The 22,954-nt window shown below is 40.5% G+C and overlaps 1 protein-coding gene across 2 annotated transcripts in view; it reads right to left on the bottom strand.

Moving 5' to 3' along the window:
• Window positions 1-6,739: 6,739 nt before the first annotated feature.
• LRRC3B (leucine rich repeat containing 3B) overlaps window positions 6,740-22,954 on the bottom strand; it is a 95,472-nt gene continuing 79,257 nt past the window's right edge. For both annotated transcript variants that reach the window (XM_044255192.1, XM_044255193.1), the window contains exon 2: window positions 6,740-8,006. In XM_044255192.1, the coding sequence (XP_044111127.1) occupies window positions 7,063-7,842 (780 nt within the window). In that variant the 5' untranslated portion in view covers window positions 7,843-8,006 and the 3' untranslated portion in view covers window positions 6,740-7,062. The remainder of the gene's footprint in view (window positions 8,007-22,954) is intronic.

Here is a 22,954-nt window from a genome sequence, read left to right as displayed (position 1 = left end):
TAGATCACATGTGTTACTAAAATAGAAGTGCAGACTTTTTTTCCTCTTAATTTTCTGGCATGTAAGGCAAAAAACAGCAAAAACCGGAAACTTTATTAAGGGTTCACATGACATTCGTTCTCCGCGAGGGGACAGCTGTTCACTTTTGTATGGCAACAAAGTTTCACCAAGCAAAACGTCTGAGAAGACATTTCCAGTGCAGAATGTCCTTTCTGTCGGAGTTACTACCCTGACTGGTCATTCTAGGTCTCTCAGGGAAGAGATCAGAGCCCCCACCTTCAAGGATTCTGGTTCAGCAGGTCTGAGTGAGACAGAGGTATCTATATTGTTCAAGAACTGTCAGTCTGCTGATCCTCAGTGGGGTTTGGAAAGTACTGGTCTAGGGTATACTCAGGGATCTTAGTTTAGGTTTTTCCAGTGAGCAGACAGTGAGACAAGGATTTGAGTACAGAGTGTTTATTTGGGAGGTGAAGGAAACACAGGGCAGTAGAGAAATAAGACAAGAGAGGGAAAGTAGCAAAGGTAGAGAGGGTGTCACGAAGTCCACTGGCACAGTGGGCCAGGGCGCTTCATCTTTCTGGGGAAACAGTAGCACAGAGTGCAACCTATGCTTCTGAGAGCAAGGGAGCTGGGCATTTATGTAACAAGTGCAAGTAGTCAGGGGCTGAGGGCTGCTGCTAGAGGCTGGAAGTTCCCCAGTATCCCGAACCTTCTGTGTGAGTGCCAGCCAGGGTAAACCTTCAGGAAAATGCATGCAGGAAGTGCCAGTTGAAATTTGGTGGATGGACACGAAAATGGTAGGGTTGAGGACAAATATGGCAGCCACAAAACAATGGACACCCACCATACTACCCTTCTGGGAGCAACTGTGGAACCGTGGTCATCATCCCCGCTAGAGCTATGTTCACATTGGCCCTGCCTGGGAGTGTTGTTTACTTTATGTATACATGGGATTTCAGAGCTGGGCACAGAGGGATGGGTGGAAAATGGCGATGAACCACTGTAGTCCCCAAACACCAGCGCTGTGACCTGGGTGAGTGAGCTAAGGCTTGTGTTTTTTTGTTTGTTTGTTTGTTTTTTGTTTTTTGTTTTGGTTTTTTTTTTCACCTCCTTTCTCTCCTTTGCAAATTAAGAAAAAAATGACTCGTCCTATCTTTCTTCATTTATTATTGTGAGACTTAAGACCTCATAAAACTAAAGGGTGAAGCGAAAACTTGGCAGTGGGGCTTAGGTAGAGCAAAGGACGGCAGGCAGCTAGATCCGTTCCGCTATTGCACGTTAGCTGTGAGGACTTGGGCGGGATACATTCTGAGTCTTGGTTCCTTCATCTGTAAAATGGGAATAGTGATAATATCAATTTGGCAGAGCTGTTGTCAGTGCTAGGGAAGGGAGAAATGGAGACTGGCACTATGCCAGGTAAATGATAACTGTTATTAGGGAAGGGGGACTTATATGACAAAACATTCTTTTATTTGATAAAAGGGATTCTTTATCGGTGACTTATACATAGGGATTCCTCATTTCCTGTTGTAATGGGAAGATAGAAGTTCTCGTGAATGATAAAATGCTGAAAACGTCTGTTTAGGTCAGTCCTGTTTGTTTCCCCAGAGCCTTCTTCCAGGGAGTGCTCTCCCTGGTTTTTCTCCTCAGTTCTTCATTTCACATTCTCCTCTCGTCACTGCAGCTTGCTCCGCGGAGAGCCAGGGAATTGGCAAGACAGTCTGTGAGGATGAAAGACTCTCAGAGCAGACCAGCATCTTTCATATATCTTTCTTCCAGAAGGAATGTGGACAAGTCTAAGAAAGCTGGATTTGTGTAAATTAGCCCCATCCCAATCCCTGGAGACCATTTTATTTTAAAATCTATTCAACAATCAATGCCATTAGCTCAACAGATGGCTTGTTAATCTTTAGAGCAACAGCCAGACTTTAAATTGTCTTCCATTTTGCAAGCTCTTCTCGGAAGGGAAAAGTAAATGAAATATAAAGGAAAAAAAAAAAAAAAAAGAAAAAAGTTTTGATTCAACCCCAGGGAGACATACAACATATTCATTTCAGGCCTAGCTTTTCAGGTCAACTTCAGCAAATTTTTGTTGGTTCGATGCTCATCTATCTCAAGGCGAAGAAAGGAAATGCATTGATTTTTTTTTTTTTTTTGAAACTAGTGAGCAAAATGCAGAACATTTGTCAGTCAAAGAAAGAACATAACTCTCAAACCTGATCTACTCAAACCTGATCAAATCAAACCTTGCCATTAGTGACAAGCATACATGTTTTCTCTGAACTTGGGGACAGCCTTGAAAATACATCTAATAATTTCCCTGGAAATCCCAAAGCTCTGCCATCTCTAGATCAGATTGTGTAAAGACTTTGTTTTTAGTGATCTCACTACCTCTTTTCCTGATGCTTTCAGAAACCAATTCCCTACCATGTTACTCCCATACACACATGGACAGACACACACACACACACACACATACACACACACACACACTTCTTAAACAATTTACACTAGCTTCTGATTCTTTTAATATTAAATAAGTTAGAGCCATAAAATAGGGATGAGTTTTCTTCTACTGTCTCCCACCCATGATACTGTTGGACCCTAAGTCCATCTTGTGGCCTCAAGATCGTAATTTCCCTGAGTTGGCAGGAAAAGGTGTTAAACCTTAAGGAGTGCCCCCTGATGAATCCATGTGATCCACTAATTCATTTGGTGCATCTGGGACCATCCATACAAGAATGTAGGCAAATGTGTGATAAGGAATTCAGGTCTTCCTCTTCCCTAAATCCTGATTCACCTATTTGGATTTGGAAAAGGGTTGGGGAGGGCATTTCCAAATCTATGGCAAATGAGTTTGCCTTTGGTCTGTTTTGTCTGGGTCAGAGAAGCCAAATTGAAGAATCAGGGACACGGCTTTTGGGAAGAGGAACAACATCAGGTAGAGGCAGGGGCTCCCCTCCCGCCAGCAGGGCTGCACTTGACCACTCGGGTTTATGCTGCTACTCAAGGAAATACCTGCTAACCAACCCTACCTCCCTAGGAAGCTGCACCACATCATTTTCTCCATCTCTCCCCAGAGAAGCTAGATCTCGCCTAGTGTTGAGCATGTTATCTGGGGGCTGTTTGTGAAAAGAAAACAGATGATTTCATCCTATCTTGAAGGAGCAAGAAGTTTTTTAGAATCACAGATATTCTTCATGACAACTCTGTGACAATGTAGGAACCTCAAGTGCCTTCTGAATCCTCAAAGAAACTGCTGCTGAGAGCCAGGACATTTTCATGGTATCTATATTGTTACATTTTTCTGTTTCCTAGAAGACTGCAGAACAGTGCATTGGGAGAGGCAGTTGGTGACCTGTGAACAACACTGGGTGGGGAATATGGGCACACGTGTGCCAACACCCAAGCCTAAAGAGTTTCCATTTCAGCACCTGTAAAATCAGCGCATGAGATCCTCTCCAGGACTCTTCCAGCCCTGAGATTCTAGGAGTTCGCCTATTTCTAGTAACCCGAACATTTCATTAGGCAGAATTTTCCATTCTCTAGCTGTGCCAATAGATGAGAGAACTTACTGAATGAATTGGAAATCTCGAGCCAATAAGGAAAACCTACCCACATCTCAGACTGCCTTCTGCTTGTTGATATCAGAACAAGAATTATTGTGGGTAATCATCGAAGGACGTAAAAAAGAACAACGCGTACCTGGCAGAATTTGTATATCAGTGCATTGCAATTTGCCAAAGTGTTCTTGAAAGTTATATCTTCCATTACATAACTTTTTATCACTTTCTTAAAAAACGTTCCAGTTGGGCTGGCATTTTTTATGATTTGCCTTGCTTCAGAGATAAGCCCATTGTCAATGACGAGACAAAACTTCCCAGGTATTTTTGAACTGAAGAGGCTGAGATTGGCAGAGAGACGCCAAAGTAGGGGGTTAAGCAGAGAGGCTGTTATTTAAAATATTTAAAAGGCAAGATGGTACGGATACAGCTCCGATAATAAGCTGATAGTGAATTTCAAAAACCTTAGATTCTTAAAATAGGTAACTCTCCATGTATATAAATATGCACAAGGTTCAGAAACTTAAGGAGTGTACTGGGATTGAAACTGAAGTAGGTATTTTAAGGCTTTTTCTGTTCAGCCAGCTGTGGGCTTTAGAAAACCACCCCTTGGCATCGTGTGCTGTTGGTCCAGGAGGATGGAACATCCCTACAAACTGATGGGAAGTGTGTTTCCTTCCAGTTCTTCTCATGAAGGTGTCTTATAGCCTGTTATTGGTTTGTTTTTTAAGAATTAATTTTCCTCCTTCAATGGTGTGACTACTCCAATCATGGCAACCTGTGTTACAGGGATTTTTATTTTGTTTTGTTTTTAAACTTAACTTGCACTTACAGCACCATTCACTGAAAATCTACACACAGAATCCAGGCAGGGGAATGATTACTAACCACTTCTTACCTCTATGTATGCAGAGAGTTACCAATGCAAAAGTGGGAATTTCACATTGCCACCTCTGAACCAGCAGATGACTATCCTACAACACCCTTTGGGGATTTTTTTAGATACTTCCACTTGACTAATGCAATTAACCATTAGGAAAATAAACTCCTACAAATATGAATATAAAGGCTATTTTGGAAGCAGCAAACTGAAATGGATTATGTGATTTGTGAACACTTTCCTAAAACGTATGTGACTCACTCTAAACGCAATTAATTTTTTAAAGTGTTATCTTAGCAATGGCTCTACTTTCCTATACCTTAGGGGAATAAAAATGTGCTTTCAGTTAGGCATCTCTCTGTGGTCGTGCTTACCCGAGATATATTCTAAAGTTGTCCTCCAGGGGGCGTTAAATCTTCAGCAAAGCTCTGATTTCTCTGGAAGCTGTTCAAACCCAGTTAGCAAAGCAGACAGTCTGGCTTCTTTCTCACTGGGATGCCGAAGTGCCCATATTCTGAACTTCACATCCCAGACTTTCAGAAGAGGATTTACATTTTTTTCAGTAAGGATAGGGTGGGTCTGCCAATCCTCTGGTCCTGGGGTATATGCCAGTGTAGCCTAGCCACGTTGCTCTGAATGCTCTACTGAAGGTCTTGGATTGGCCGACTCTCATGGTCCATGCCAGTAAGCTTTTAAGAGATTATTGATATGGACAGGAGCTGCTGTGCTTTCCAAGGGCAGAAATGTGATTCCTGGAGGTCCCAAAGACAACCTGATGTGGGTTGGAGAAGGATCTGTGGGTCAAAATTGCCAAGGATCAATCCTTCCTACTTAAGCCCCACAAAGGGCTATTTTTGCTGTTAATGAGACCATCACTTTGGATAATCTGCAAACCTCTTGGTCTGGGGAAGCTGAAACTTCAGTAGTAAAGTGTATGATTGTAAAGTAATGCAGCACAGTGGTTAAGGCTCTAAAACTAAGGGACTGGATTTCAGTATCTGCTCTACTTCTTATAAGGCAAGGATCCTGAACTCATTACCAAAACTCTGGCGTCTCTGATCCCTCATTTGCAAAAGACTATCTCATAAGCTAATTGGAAGGATTAATTAATACAACCCAAAGAAAGTACTTGGTGCGTCCTAGGTGCTCCATAAATTCTATTAGTCATTCTTATTCCCAAGAATTGAGATCCTTCTGATGGGCCTCCAGCTTTGTCTCTCATTACTCCCCTACATAGACTTCTTCATCCCAAATACCAGCCTACACTTTTTATCTCTTTGCTTCCCCTGGGTCAGCTACCTTCCTTGCCTATATTACTTTCTGATGAGATCCTACCCAAGTTCCAAAGGTTATCTGTAATGTCACCTCAAACCCCAGAATCCCACACAATTTCCTACTCAAGAACTGAATGAGCTTTCTCCTATTTCTGAACAGTAGCAGAGGCATGATGTCTTGATATACAGGAATATACATTTGTCAAAACTTGTGGAACTATACATTTAACATGGCCACATTTTTAGCTATGTAACTACAAACCAACCTAGTAGGAACATAATGAGAGGGTCCCAGCTTTGGGAGAGAGAAAGATATACTTCAAATGCATGTTCTAGTACTTTCTACTTGGTAGGCCATTGAACTCCTTCTACCTGTAGTCTCCCCTAAATGGGGCAGTTGTCACGTTTTCCTTTTGTAGTGAGGGTTGAGAGCCATAATCATAGTATAAAAATGCCTCTCACACAGTGTGTGCTACACTATTAGCATCTTCCTTTTCAGCATCTCTATTTCTGTGTTACTCATATACCCCTGCCCACAAAAGGTGAGCCTAAGGACAGAATGTGCACTGTCCTCTTCTTTTACATGTTTCTAATATAGAGTAAAAATACTGTGTACTATATTATATTATATTACTTAATTATATTATATTACTATATTGTGAAACACAGTATAGCTATGTATATATAGATAGATATGCATATATCTATATGACATATATACATATATATATTTATGTAATATATATATATTCAACTTTTGGATAGTAAGCACCTAGCAGCATCCCCACTGAAGTCTCTGTAGGATGCCACACTGCATTATCACTTGGGTTTGCTAAGGCTAGTATTTTAAAGTCTGACAGATACTTTCCCTGGTCGATAATTCAGCTATGGCTCCCTGGTATATAGTAGGACTTAATAACACATCTTTCATTATGATAGTTCTTTAGGGTCATAAGGGTTGTCTGTTCCTCTTGAAAGCAACGGAATGGCCATACTGTTTTCTGGACCAATAAGTCACTCTGTTTTCCATGTTTCAAAGTTAAGCTTTTATTTGGTTTTAAATTAAAAAAATAAATTTCATTATTAAATAGTGAGATGGATCTAACTTATGTTCAGAGAGTAGCTTACTCAAGGAATATACCACTGGGGGTACAAGTAAGGGGTAGGTCACCTAAACTAAAATGATTCGTTATGTTGTCATGTTTGTTAAAATTTCAACAGTGGCATAAGTCAAAAGAAATGGATATACAAAGTTTTAAATGTTTACAATGGATGGGAGAAGTAAACCACTTATCCTATCGCAACTGCCAACACATTTCTTTCTCGGCGCTGGTCGGCTCGGAGGCTATACCACAGTGCTAATGTCGTCAGGCTCATCTGCTTTCTTCTGCCTGCTCGGCAGGGATTTCAAGTATTCCAGGTGTCTCCGGGCATCCTCCTGATTTTGCCTCACGTAGTATACCACATAGGAGATCACCATGGTGAACCAGCCAAACATGGTAACCAGCATGGCATAGTCAGTAGTCTTTTTAGGGAGGTTACAAAGGTCAGCGTCATTGGCAGCATTGAGGAATGGTCTCCCGGCGTGCTCGTCCAACACAGAAGTCTTACAGATCACGTTGTGGGCTGTCTCGTGGTTGGATGCCATGCTCCTCAGAACTTGCTGTAGAGTACAGTCACAGTGCCAAGGATTGTTGGCAATTCTGGCCCTGGCCTTCAGGTTATTGAAGGCATTTTTGTGCACACTTTGAATCCGGTTGTCAGACAAGTCCAGAGTCTGCAAAGTTTCAGCCACTCCTTTGAAGGCATGCTCATCGATAAACTCAATGCCGTTTTTGGACAAGTTGAGAACTCTCAGTTGATGAAGGTCCTTAAAAATCTCGTTGGGGATAGAGGTGATCTGATTGGAGTCCAGATACAATAAGACTGTTTCAGGAGGAAGATCTCTAGGTATTTCCTTGAGATTTGCATTGCTACAGGTGACATTTAAACCCCCAGAGGAAGAACAGAGACAGCCCTTGGGACACATACTGGCAGAATGAAAGCACAGTATCATAAGAACAAAACTTTGTAGGAGGAGACACATGGAGAGGGAACGGGTTAACCACAGGTCTACCAGATTCATGCTGAAATGTCAGCATAATCACAAGCCCATTCCTCACTCACTCCAACAAACAAGTGTGGCAACGGTTCCGGCCCTGTCCACACTGTTGATTTCCTCCTTGCTTGGTTCAAAAGGTTGCAACTAACACACGTGTCTCTTCATTATTCCTGTCCTTGCTTGGGTACCTAAAGGAAAGGGAAGCAGATGTAATTAGCTTTTTTGCAGAGGGAGGTACATTGCAATTAAAAGTGCTCTCAGGCGTCTGGTGTTCTATGTGGGCAGGAGAGTTGGTTATGTAGTTAATTTTCATCGATAGCACTGGGAGTTATCTGCATAATGGGAGTCTCTTGCTCAAATCCCAGGTGATGGGCAAAAGGACTGTCAATAAATGACATTTCCGAATCCTGTTGCCTTGGTTATAGTTCTGCAGAATTACAGCAAACAGTCCAGATTTCTCTTGTCTCTACTTGTCCTCTCAGTGTCCTGAACCCCTTCTAAATTAGACAGCAATAAAATTTAACTAGACCTTCCCCCCTTTCTATAGTAACAGATGCATTAATGCAATTTAGACCTGCTCTTCAGTAGCAATGAGAAATAACATCGATATTTCATGGTTAATGACCATAGGTAGCAATAATTGTCATGGTTTTTGAATGGATGTCCAGTTGGAATATTTTCTCTAAAGAAACATCTTACTTGAATTAAGAAAGGAATAAATGCATTCCAACTTTCATGACAGAATGTCCCTAGGGTCCGATAGACCAGGTTCTCCAAAAGGGCTTTCTCCCTGTTTTTCTGTTTTCTAAAGGAACTATCCTCTTCCCAGTAGATCTTCAAATACGACACACACCTCCAAGGTTTTTTATTTTTATCTATTTATTTATTTGTTTTTAAGATTTTATTCATTTATTTGAGAGAGAGAGACGGAGAGCAAGTGGAGAGAGGGGCAGATGGGGAGGAGGAGGGAAAGGGAGAGACTCCCAAGAAGATGCTGCGCTGAGCACAGAGCTGGACATGGGGCTTAATTTCACAACCCTGAGACCATGACCTGAGATGAAAGGAAGAGTCCGATGCTTAACTGACTGAGCCACGCAGGCGCCCCTTCAAGACTTTTTAAAATAAAATATGAGATAAGAATTTAAATATATTAGCCTCTAAAACTTTCCCAATAGCCTATTTTTTTCTTTCTAATCGTAAATATATGATTGTTGAAATATATATATTGTTCATAAATATATATGTATATATATACAAACATACAACATTGTTGGACAAGGCTTCCAAAATGACAAAAATTAAGTGATATAAGTAAGGATACAAGCTTATTCAAAAACGGAGATGAGAATATAAGTGAACACTCAAACCTCCTTTTTCATGTAGAGAAGATAGGCATCTTTGAGACCAGTTCACAGAGGAAGTGAGCAGATTTTGGAGAGATTATGAGATTCGCCCAAGGTCAAATAGCTTGTAGTTGGTAAAGACTGGACTCAGGCCAAAGGCTTTGCTCTGACTTATTAATCTCCTAACTCTCTCCACTACCCCCACAACTTTCTCCCGATCTTGTCCATTCTAGGGGTCCTCCTAGGACTTAGGATCCATGGAGCATTGCTTGTTGTGATTTCTGATGCTATTATGTTGCAGCTCAATCCCAAATTGAGTACCCTAGGGAGTTGGAGGGAGCTCCATGTCTGAATTCAGAGAGTCCTCTTTCAGGATGTGAGAAATAAGGAGAATGTTCCCTCCTCTCATTGCTCTAAGTAACAAATGACTCTCTGCAAACTTATCTTCTCTAAAGATCCCAGATGGATAAATACAGAGGGAAATGACTCCAAATGTTACCAAACTCACAGAAGAGAAGATTAATGTGAGCTGAAAACATAATGAACGGGGCTGTTAATCATGGAAAAAATGAGATTAGCACCAGCAGAATGAAGTGGATGTGCTTTTGGAATCCTGAATCCCTTAAATGCCAGAGAACGCTAAAGAAGGACCCCTAGGCTTATGAAGCCATCCATCAATAGCTCATTTCATTTGCAGTGAGTTTCCCTCCCTTCCATGTTTTTCTTCAACAGTGCATTGCATGATTTTTGGGCACTCTGGTGATTGTCTAGATAGGAGAGAGAAAAACAAACAGGTGTGGAGAGGAGGGCACTCAGAGAGGAAAGAGGGTGGGCAGAAGGATAAGGCAAAGGATGCCAGGATGAGAACACAGAAGGGCACAGGAGATGGGAAACATGAACTTGAATAGAGAAAATAAAAAGAGTCTATGTAATCAACCAACTCCTGTGAACAGCACAGATCCTGTTGAAAAATGAAAGGCCTTCTCTGGGAGATACTCCACATCTCTCCAGAGACCGATTCCGAGTCTATCTGAAGAAAAATGTTCACCAATTGAGACTAAACGTTCTAGGAGGGCAGGATCTTGTTTCTACCTCATGAAGAAACAACAGCAAACAATTAAAAAGTGAAAACTACACTGGTTTGTGTTCCAGCTGTAATCTTTGTTAGCAATGTGTTCCTGGGCAAGTTATTTAACCTTGCCAAACCTCATTTTCCTTATCTTTGTAAAGAAATTATAAAAGAACCCAATTACAGAGTTGATTTGAGAATCATATGAGATAATCTACATAAAGTATTTAGCCCAATGCCTCAAAAAGCAGTAAGGAGTTCAAAATTGTTGGCTACAGTTACTATTATTATTCCAGATATATTCTCAAACACTACCTTAGTTCTTGGCATGCAGTAAGGGCTAAATAAATGTCTATAAGATGAATGGTCCAATAAAATATTGAAGGATTTAGCTATGCTTTTTCTTCCTTATGGTGACTATTTTTATTTTTAATATAAACATTGGTTCATCCAATGTCTATTGATTTTATATGTTGACATGGCAGTCTTTGGAAAAAATCATGAGTGCAGGCTCTTAGTTGATGGAAGAAAGAATGGAGCTTCTTTTCAGTAGGCTCCTTGACACTTAATCTTGATTTCTCCAAAATGACCAGTCCAATGGTCATGGTAACAGCTGAGAAATGATTAGGACACACTGTAAGTTCTCAACATCAGAGTGTAATACCTCTTCATGCCCAAATGATCTATCTAGACAATGAGTAGAATGCCTATTAGGAACACAAATACAGAGTGTCTCTTGTATTCAGAGAGGTTGGACTCAAACTAAGTATCCTTTTTCTTTCTATGATGTTTGATAAAAGAGAAATAAAAGCTCTGGGATTGGCTAGATGACTGGGCTGCTATGACTCAGCCCCTAGAGCCTCCTCCCTCAGCCAAGACGAAGTGAGAAGAGAGGTAAGAAATAGAGAACTGAGCCTTTCGATGTCCAGGAGGCAGATAGAGGCCCAAAGTTATTAAGTCAAGGTCACCTTCAGCAAGGAGGATGGAAGAACTGCTTTTCCACTCTCTTATGCTAAATTATTATTTTCCAAAGGGATTTGGCAGCTTGACATTGTCTTATATTGTTGCTAGGTCAAGAGGGTTTCTTGGAAAGGGAAGACATGGGGAGATGTGCCTCATAGTAAAAATGTGGGTATTCATGGGTTATCACCCAGCATAGCACAGGTCTAAAGAGCAGCGAACTCTGAAACAAATATTCTAAATCTCAAACATCCTCCTGTTCTGTTTCAGTCAGGTCTATCCACAAACGCAAAATAGCAAACAAACTATCCTGCTGGGAAAAGAGAGGGCCTCCTTACTAACTTCAGAATGAGGATACAGAGCACAAAGAAGGGCAGGGGTCACACTAGAATGGCAAGAACAGAAGCAGCATCAATTCCTGTCCTCCTGATAAGGAACAAGACCTGAGAAAGGGGCAGAGCAAATTGAACAGCATCTCGTCTACCTCTTGATTCCCCCTCTCCAACTTCTCAACTCATTACACTACCCTATCCTCATTCCCTCATTCCCTTCCAATATGTCTAGGGCAGGACACTAGGCCACTATGGTATTTTTGGATGTGGTGTTTAGGTATGAGCTGTGCTCCCAAGGGGGACCATTTTATCCCCAGACCATGCCTTGCTCACATTTCCCTGTCACACAGGTTTCCGAGCCACAGCAATTAATGCCTAGATTGTGTGGCAACCATCAAGTACTGTTTCCAGAAGGAAAAAAAAAGTGCATTTAGCAGACAGCCTGAGAAGACAGATCTTTCAGTGGCTGATTAACAACTCTATCTTGCTTCCTGTTCCTTTCTTCCCATCATTAGGGGACACTCAGGGACACTCAGGGCTTCTAACCCAAAGCTTTCATTAACTCTTCTGAGATAAGTGAGTGTACCAATTCAGGAAGAAATACCAGGCACACCGATTTCTCCCAATTACATTCCACGCAACTCTGCTACCCACAAGGATTTGATTAAAAAGCAGAACAGAGCAACACAGGGAAGCCTTTCGATTTGGGAGGTAAAATTCAAATCAATGGGAAAAAACACCAAACAACTCATAAATTTAAGTACTTGAGATTAAAACTTACATATGGCAAAAAGTAAGACCATACACAAAATGAAAGGACAGGAGATAAAATAAAGGGTTAATTTCCTTAGTATACAAGAATTTCGTACAAAGGGATGGGAACCTGATCCAACAGAAAAATGGGCAGAAAAGCAATATACACAAATGATCAATAAATCACATGAATAGATCTTTGCTCTCACTGACAGTAAAATAAATTCAAGTTAAAGTACCTAACATCTTGGTTAAAATGAGGAAGCATATCCACTGTCAGTAAAGGTGTAAAGAACACTCTCAAAACTTGACAAGGGGAGACTTGGGGCTCTCTTCTCCTATGAGCAACTGCGGAATAGCTATTCAAATTTTAAAAGACAAGAACAACTTAGACTGAATTGTACCGATGTAAAGGTCTCCAAAGATGACCTCAAAAAGCAGCTTGGACAAAGGGTTTCCTATAACATCATCTTATTTGTGCAAAATTTCTAAAAAGATCATTTCTGAAAGGATCCATATGGAAGGAAATGCATAAGAAACTATTAATTGTGCCTAACTGAAGCGTGGAACTCGGGGTCAACAGAGGGAGAAAAGGAGGTGTTTTTTTTTGTTTTGTTTTGTTTTTTAACCTTTTAATTAATTAATTTATTTTTCCCAGTGAAAAAAAAATTTTTTAATTTATTTTCAGCATAACAGTATTCATTATTTTTGTACCACACCCAGTGCTCCATGCAATCCGTGCCTTCTCTAATACCCACCACGTGGTTCCCCCAGTCTCCCCCCCACTTCAAAGCCCTCAGGTTGTTTTTCAGAGTCCATAGTCTCTCATGGTTCACCTCCCCTTCCAATTTCCCCCAACTCCCTTCTCCTCTTTAATTCCCCATGTCCTCCATGCTATTTGTTATGCTCCACAAATAAGTGAAACCATATGATAATTGACTCTCTCTGCTTGACTTATTTCACTCAGCATAATCTCTTCCAGTCCCGTCCATGTTGCTACAAAAGTTGGGTATTCATCCTTTCTGATGGAGGCATAATACTCCATAGTATATATGGACCACATTTTCCTTATCCATTCGTCCATTGAAGGGCATCTTGGTTCTTTCCACAGTTTGGCGACCGTGGCCATTGCTGCTATAAACATTGGGGTACAGATGGCCCTTCTTTTCACTACATCTGTGTCTTTGGGGTAAATACCCAGGAGTGCAATTGCAGGGTCATAGGGAAGCTCTATTTTTAATTTCTTGAGAAATCTCCACACTGTTCTCCATTTTTGTTTTTTAATACCCTTCTGATGGATTAAACTTTCTGTGGTAAAAGGTGTTTTGTTTGTTTTGGTTTACATAAAAATGAGAAGTTAATACAAAAGGACCAGGGATAAACTGGAAAAAAACAATCTGAACATGATGTCTCAGAAGGCAATTTTTGAGCATGTGAAGCAGTTGGACAACAGTGACTAAGAAGGTTGGGCAAATAACTACAAAAATTTTTAAAAAGCTGAACATGTTTCGACACGAGAGACTGAAGACACAAAGGGACAACGGTGAGACTGTACATAAAAATAGAACTTGATGGGCACCTGGGTGGCTCAGTGGGTTAAAGCCTCTGCCTTCTGCTCTGGTCATGGTCCGGGGTCCTGGGATCCAGCCCCGCATCGGTCTCAGGCTCAGCGGGGAGCCTGCTTCCCCACTCCCCCACCCCCAAGCCTCCACCCCACCCCCCGCCCTGCCTGCCTCTCTGCCAACTTGTGATCTCTGTCAAATAAATAAATAAAATCTTAAAAAAAAAAGAACTTGAACCCCCAACTTGCTGCAACCAGCCCAGGAAGACGAACTACATCAATAGCAATTTTCCCAATTCAGCCAAATCAGTAACTGCCAGCTTCCCTCATTTTCATTCCTACTTCCTATTTAGGACTAACCAGGGAAAGCCAAATCTGCCAATTGCATGGGATGCTCTAGTTCTAGCTAGATTGCCTCCAACTTCCCTATGCCAGGAGCCCCCAACCAGGACACTTCTGAAGCCTTCCAGAATTTTTCCCACTACCAAGCTTTTCCACTCCCCTGCCTGCCTGTGAGTCTCTGCCAAATGCGGGGGATGGCGGCTGGCTCCCTTGCTATAGAAAGCTTGGGGAAAAAGGCCTCTGCTTTTTCTTATTTGGGTAGTTTTCATTTACTTCCATAAAGACAACAGTTTGAGTATGTGATATTTTCAATGTAGTATTTCCAAAATTAGCTTTATAACCCATTGTAGAATATATAAGGATTTCTTTATATGCTCAGGTTTTCTATAGACTACGTATGGGCTGCATAAGACATCAATGTGTAATTCCTGACCGAAAACTTAAGGACCACTGGGATCTGAGTGATTGAGGCGAATGAACTGTATAGATATTTTCTCTATTGCTGCTCTTTGAGATCTTGCTCACGGAGACAACACCTTCATTCAGGTCTTTTGCGCTGAGTTCTGCAAGGAGCTTCAGTTCTACCCTTCCATTCACAACCACAAGATTCAGCCCAGGCTTCAAAATGGGTATCTCTAAAAGTAAAATTTTCACCCTTTATCCCCACCCAACTACCTTCCTCCTCTGCCATACACCACCAGTTCTTCCCTCCTGATTTTTTGAGAACAGTTTTCATTTTCATCCTCCTTGTCCCCCTTCTTTTGAGCTTTGGGTCCCCACTTTCCTGTTTAAACCTCTATCTTTTTGCTCCAAAAGGAAGCAAAAGTGTTCTTCCTGGACTGCCCACATGCAGCTTCTATTCTTCTTCTAACTTCAGGTTAAAATAACACTCTGACCACGTATTTCCAGTGGTTGTAAAGCTTTTATGACCCCCCTATGGTTTATAACAATCCTCCTATTCCAATCTTACGTCCCACTATGCTTCCTCACCCAGACACAGAAACCTAGCTCAATAAACAGAGATCAGCAACTCCAAAAGTGATGATGAAGAGCACTTTGTTCCACAAATATGAGATTCATCAGAAGTCATCCCAAGCGAAGGCCTCTCCAGACTGGAATCGCTTTCCAGCCGAGGAAGATCTGGCGCGGGAGTCCTTTATGTAGCTGCTTTATAAGAGCAGTTATCATCACTTAGTTAAGGATATGAACTGATAAGGCTGATGGATACAGGAGGAACTAAGGATCCTTATATTTAGAAGGAATTTAATCTGCTTGCAGACCCATAATGTTTAAAATCAGGAGCTCCTGAAATCTCAAAACTCTTGCTTTTGTAATTAAAGCTATCCGTTTATCTTTGCTACCAGACCATGGGTTTTCAGAGGGTAGGACCAATTTCTTACTCATTTTTATATTCTCTTATTGCCCATGGTAAGAATTTAATAAATTCTTATCAAAATCATTAGGAGCCATTCTCATTTCATCATTAAAATAGCTATTGTTTACTTGGCGTTTATTCCATGCCAAGTATTTATTAAGTGATGAACTCATCTAACATGAATAATGGATGATAAAATTGAAGTTCTGACTAGGTCCCTGGTTAAATGCACATAGAATTCCAAAGTGAGGGTTCAGGTTGCCATGTTGCTGACAACATCCTTTGAGTCTCACATGTAAGCCCTTGCCCACTTTGAGGGTAAATGGCATCAAGAGGTACGTATCCTGTCATCTCCCCAAGGAGAGGAGAGAGTTATTACAGGATTCCTGGAGCTTATGTGGAGGTGCAGAATGTCCTAGAACAGGAACAAGGTTGACCCATTGTTTGGCGGTAGAGTTGGGTAATGTTTTGATGTTGGGGTGAGACCGCACTCCCAAAATTTGTCAGTAAAAGGATAGAAAACTATTTCCTATGGGTCAGATTGGCCATGCGAGGGAAGGAGATTCCCAGGAAAAGTATCTCAAGTCCTTTTTCATGGTCCCATAGGATTCCTTGATAAGGCAGAGGGTCCTGAGCAACAAGCAAATGAAGGGCAGATGCTTAGATTTGGGGGAAGTGACTATCTGGAATATATCCACCACGGGGACAAAGAGAGTCATATGAGTAGGTAGAGGGCTTGAAGGAGCCCTGGGAAAGAAGTACCAGGTGCATCTCATTCCACCTTCTAGTGAGCCTCCAAGCGGAGTAGCTGAAACTCAGACACTGAAGGCCTGGGAGAGGTGTGGGGTGGAGGGGCAGAGAGGAGAAATCAAGCTACCCACCATACCTTCTTTCCCTTTCCTTTATGGCTGAAACAAGGAGAGGGGAGAATTGCTAAATATTAGATGAAATTCAGAGTACTGGCTAATCTCTTGAATGAGACATTTCCATTACCATATTTAATTTTTACTTTGGTTTAAGTTAATGAGTTTGTGACTTAAAGTAATGGCAAGACAATCTATTACCTGAGACTGGCACAAAATCATGGGGGCTGACCAATGCTTTCATTCAGGGACTAGAGGAAGATGATCATCTGCACAGAACTGAGATGAAAGGAATGGCGGAAGCAGAAAATGAGTTGCATTTTATTCTGGATATACATATATCACCTTGTATAATCCTCAGTTCTATCATTAAAGGTAGCAATTATGACCCTTGCACAGATGGGCAAATTGAAGCATAAAGAGGTGATGTAGCTTTTCCTCTAGACATAGATGCTGAGTTCAAGAGGCACAATCTAAATTCAAATCCTCTGCCTTCCAGAGCTCATATGGTCAGACATGACACCACACACCTCTTTAGAGAGGAACTACGATAATTTTTTTCCTCCTCCTCCATTGATTCCACTAAGATGAGGAGTAAGGACCATAATGTGTTTTACACTGGAGAAATATTGCTAGACAGGAAGACCGGCAGGAGGGGAGGAGGGAGAACAGCTGGCATATGCTTCTGAGGGGGCTTAGAACAGGTCTCTCCAGGGAGCACTACTCTGGCGTGATGCTTATCTTGAGCTGAAGACAATCAAATCCTAAAAGACCCAGGAAGAGCTTTATACCACCCTCTTAACTGCCTCTAAGAACTCACATAGAGGGCCTGGTTTAGGAAGACAGCTAGCACCAGAGAGAACTACAAAGAGTATGGACGATGTGTGGTGAGATAGGTGGAAATTGGCAGGGCCCGTTTGTCCAACTTCCTTTCTGTGTCCCATTGTCTCTTCATGGCCCCAAAAACATATGTTTGCTAAACATTTGCTCTTCCCATCTTTCTGGGAATGGTCTTCCTTCCCTTTGAAACCCCAGACCCCTATCCCCTTCATTTTAGCTCAGAATGGCATGCACACTCAACTGCCTGACTCTCATACTCCCTGTATATAATTAATTTTTTTTCCTATTAACTTATCTTACACCAATTTATTATTTTATTTTTTTAAAAGATTTTATTTATTTGACATGCAGAGATCACAGGTAGGCAGAGAGGCAGGCAGATAGAGAGAGAGGGGGAAGCAGGCTCTCTGCTGAGCAGACAGCCTGAGGCGGGGCTCGATGCCAGGACCCTGAGATCATGACCTGAGCCGAAGGCAGAGGCTTTAACCCACTGAGCCACCCAAGCACCCATCTTACATTAATTTAATTAATGGACCAGCCAAATGAACCCACAAATGTAGAGAAAAAATTTCCTCCCCTATATTTCTAAACCAAAAGTTCTAAAATTACATTTGCCTTACATTTGTGAACTACCATTACATTAGATGCTTGTGGGACAAGTCCATGGATATGCTCTCATGTAATTATCTCTATCCAGTCCTTTTAGATATACATGATAAGCATCACTGTTTCTATTTTAGTACAGTTGAGGAACTCACTGAATGGAGACTGTTTAAAGTCATACAGCTGGTTAGCAGAAGGTCAGAACCTAGATGCCAATGTTCTACAGAATAGATCCCATTCAACATTCTTCGGTTTATGTATCTTTACTACTGGCCACTTTTTGATACGGAGGGTCTGTACACACAAGTACTGGGTTTTAAATGCCAAACCAGTCCTCTGTTGATTGCTTCCTACAAACTTGGGGAAAGTTAATAACAAGAAGAGAAATTCCTTTTCCTTTAAGAATCTTTTAAAGGCTATTCATACAAAACTTTTTTTATCAAAATGACATGATATCCATCTGTCCCAGATTTCATTCAGTTCAGGTACTGCTTTTCCTCTTTTCAACCTATTTTACAAAATAATTCTTTAAGCAAACCCTCAATTTATTAAGGAAAAAAAAAAACCAACTCTTATGAACACATTGCCTTCTTTCTACATGACCTAATGCCCATAGGTCTCCACGGTGGACTGACATATTCTTCCCACCAGTGAACCCACTGGAAAAACAGAGAAAAGCAAAGAAATACACAAATAAAAACCACTTCCTTTTTGTTTGTTTGTTTTTGTTTTGGACCTAGTATGTATCTCTCTGTGGGACTAAACACACAATAAAGATAAGACTGTCTTTGCAAACATCTGTATTTATTATTCAACATGTTCCAAGTTTGTAAGGAGATTGAGTGGGAACCTATCCATCTCAGTTTCTTTCTGCTTCTCTATTATTACTTCTCAGCAAGTGCCTATGACATTTAACTGTGAGAGCTTTGCAAGCTCTTAACACATAATCTACATAAATGTAGGCTCCCTAAAACTCACCAGGGTCCTGAAGCAACCTGAAAGCTGCTTTTAGAAAACACTAACTTGTGTCGAATTCAGTTGGATTTCTGAGTAGGATGAGTGACTGTTACACCCTTTTAAAAAAAAAACCAACAACCTTGTTTTGATTAGCCTTATCCATTGACTTGGTGGGAAAAGTACAGGATTGAGATCCAAACCAAAGTCTAGAAACTGGATTCAAACCCTAGCTTCTAAGTAATGAATTCCAGGAATTTAGCAAATCACTCACACTTCTAAGCCTTTGTTGTCCTAGAACTACAATCAATAATATCCACTTCATTGGTCTCACAGTAATGAGGACACAATAGATAAATATATGTGAAAGTTGCTTCAGAAACCATCAAGGAACACTTAAAGATTATGTTCTATTGTGGGTTTCAGTATTTGGCTGTTTTCCTCAAGTATCAGATCATTCCTTTTCCACAGATGTACATGTCTTTTTCTTAAACATAACCAACTGGGATATGATTCTCACATAACCTGTAATAGTATGCATGCCAACATGTATTTAGCCTGAACCTAATCAAGAGGAAAGGAACTGACCAGTTCAGAAGACACTTCGGAGGTGACTGATGAGGATGCTTCTAAGGGTCACTGAAAGGAAATAAAACAAAACAACGACGACAACAAAACACCACACACACATTTCAACCCAGGACGTATCATGCCCAGCATCTCCTTTGTATTTACTTTGGATGATTTAGATGACGAGATTTGGGGCTTTTGAGCTGATGATATTTAGATGAAATTTTGGATTTCAATTTGATGTCATAACAGGTTGGGAATTTGGGAGATATTGTAATATGAACACACACACACACACACACACACACACAAAACAGTCTGCAGAACCATTACTGATTAAAGGAAAAAGACATGTGACAAATAAAGGAATGCAAAAGACTGACTTCTGGATGTGAAAAAATAAAAGTTAGAAAAAAGCATTTTGGAACAATTAGGGAAAATTTTCAAACACAAACTCAAAATAGATGTTTCTGTATCAAATATAAATTTTGGGGGTTTTTCATGATTTGACTCAGAAGGAGAGAATGCTTAAGAGGTACATACTGAAGTATTTGGGGGTAAAATGTAATGACAATTGCAACTTTCAAAATACCCAGGAAAAACAAAACTATATTTTTATGTGGAAAGAGGGACACAAAAGTGTCAAAAGATGAACACTTGGCAAATGGAAAGCGATGAATATAAAAGTGTTCATTGTATCTATTTTTCAACTTGTTGGAAAGTTTCAAGTTTCTTAAAAGAAAAATTTGAATGGGAGATTCTATGCTTAAAAAATAAACAACAACAATAGAACTTCAAGAGAAAAATCCCTTCCTGATAAAGCAAGAGAGTTTTAGGAATACTCATTAGAGTATGGCTTATCTCCTTATAGTGACACAGAATAGAAACCCAAGGTGAAATGAAAAACAATTTTTGAAATTGTATTTCATCTATGCCAGGACTATGAAAGGACTAGCACACTGACTGAAACACAGTGTAGCGTGGACCTGGTTTTAAATGGGGAGCATGGAGATCATAGCTTAGCCTCTTATAAATTATATAACCTCTCTACCCCACAGTCTTCTCAATCGAACATGGCGGGGGTAATAGTTTCTCTCTCAAAGGGATTTAATGGGGGTGAATTGAGACAGCAGCTATAAAACACTTAGAAAAATTTCTGTTACATGATAAAATCTCCATGTGAGTTTACTACTACTGTCCCTTCAACCACTGCTATTATTGTTACTGTCCTCGCCAACATAACCTTACACCTCGTCATCTCTCTGATAGGAGAGTGTAGGGCTAGAGTGTGACCCTATCCTTAATGCAATAAAGGGAATAACTCCGATGGTGGTTAACATTTCGTGGACACCTACTATGTGCAAAGCACTGGACCAAACACTTTACTTTGAGGATGGAGAGAAATTTCAACCCAGAACGTATCATGCCCAGCATCTCCTTTGTATTTACTTTGGATGATTTAGATGACGAGATTTGGGGCTTTTGAGCTGATGATATTTAGATGAAATTTTGGATTTCAATTTGATGTTATAGCAGGTTGGGAATTGGGAGATATTGTGATATGAATGAATATATTTTTCATGGGGGAATGGATGTGAATCTCTGGGAGCAGAAGGCAGATTGTGGTAGGCTGAAAAATACTGCCCCCCCACCCCCTACCTCCCCCCAGAAGTATCTAGGTCCTAATCCCTGGAACCCATGGATGTTACCTTTTATGAAAAAAGAGACTTTGTAGATATGATTAAGTTAGGGATCTTGAGATGCAGGGATCATCCTGGATTATCTGGGTAAACCCTAAATGGAATCACAGATGTCTTTATCAGAAGGAGACAGAGGTGGAGTTGATATGGGAGAGAAGGAAATATAACATTGAGGCAGAGATCGGAGGGATGTGGCTCCAAGTAATGCGGGCAGTCCTCAGAAGCTGGAAACAGCAAGAAAACAGATGCCCCCTCAGAGCTTCTGGAGGAAATGGGCCCAGCTGACAAAGTGATTTGGGTCCATCAAAATGGCTTCAGACTTCTGGCTTCCAGAACTATAGAACAGATATGCGTTGCTTCAAACTACAAAGTTTGTGGTAATTTGTTATAGCAGCCACAGGAAACTAACTCTGTAGTAAGTGGAGACTAGAACACAGAGTCAGTTGTGGCTGACTATCCATTGCACTGGATTAATGATTTTTGCTTCAACTAAAGACCTAGCGTAGCTCTGAGTTTCCTGGGCGTCAAAGGAAGAAGACAAAAATGTCAAATTACAAAATTATTACTAATTAATATCGTGAAAGATGATTAGTAAACAGAGAAAAACGTTTTCAAATTTCAGAATTTTTCAACGATCCTGTGAAAGGGCTACCACATGATACGGTGGGCAAGATCTTTAACATTTCACTGTATATTCTGTTTTGGCTTTGGGCATCATGTAAGTCATTGCTCTGTGAAAGACTTCCTAAGCCATAGAAGGCTAACTTACCTTATAGGAATGGTGTTTACTAGAGATACATGATAAAGTTGGGGCGATTAGCATCTCCTTCATAGTGTCGGAGTCCGCAAGGTTTATCATGCAAGCGAAGTCACCTCTGACAGTGAAAAGCAGTGCTGGTAACAACCATGCTTGGACAACATGCTCAAACAGGAATTGTCCCAGGCAAAATGAGACATGTGGTTGATTATGTTGCTTACAGGCAACATCCTTAAAAGTTAGGACAGAGCCTAGTCAAATCTGTCTTTTTATAAGAATATGTCAATCCTTGACTGAGACTAAAACAGACTTTTTGTTCAAACTTCAGATTCTTCCTAGACAGCCACATAAATTGTCTTCTGTGAACTATTAACTTATTACATTTACAAATAATATTATAAAATAGATATAATGTTTTATAAGTGAAAAAGACTGCCTAGAATTCAAAGAGCTAGCAAATCAAATATTTTGTTCTTCTAGGTAATTTTTAATTGCCATTTTAGCACAGGTGACAATTTTGTTATTTTTTTAAGATTCTAAATGGTCATGATCCTCCTTAGTTTAATACCAGCATCATGTGCCAGTAAATGGAGTTATATATTAATCTAGCCAAACATTATTCTTTTGCTAGATATTTTAATTTTCTCCCATTTTTGCTAATAATTTGTCATAAAAATGTGGAATTGAAATAAATATTTCTAGTTCATAGATTTTCCCTTTTGGGTCACTTCCTTTTTTTTTTTTTTTTTTTAGATTTTATTTATTTATTTGACAGAGAGAGACACAGTGAGAGATGGAACACAAGCAAAAGCAAGGGGATTGAGAGAGTGAGAAGCAGGCTTCCCGCCGAGCAGGGAGCCGATGTGGGGCTCCATCCCAGGACCCTGGGATCATGACTTGAACTGAAGGCAGACGTTTAATGACTGAACCACCCAGGTGCCCCTTGGCTCATTTCCTTAAGATAAATTCCTAGAGGTGGAATTGTTAGAGTCAAGCTTCTCATCTGAATTCTGTTCATTGTCTACATCACTGAAAGGACCAATTGCATAAAATGATAGGCAAGTCTTTAAATGGCCAAGAGTTGGTTGCATCTGTCCATTTTGTGTTGAATGTA

This window comes from Neovison vison, chromosome 6 (assembly GCF_020171115.1).
Source record: "Neovison vison isolate M4711 chromosome 6, ASM_NN_V1, whole genome shotgun sequence".
In the NCBI taxonomy this organism is placed as follows: domain Eukaryota; kingdom Metazoa; phylum Chordata; class Mammalia; order Carnivora; family Mustelidae; genus Neogale; species Neogale vison.
Note: the sequence above shows the minus strand (reverse complement) of the source record. Positions and strands in the feature narration are given on the sequence as shown.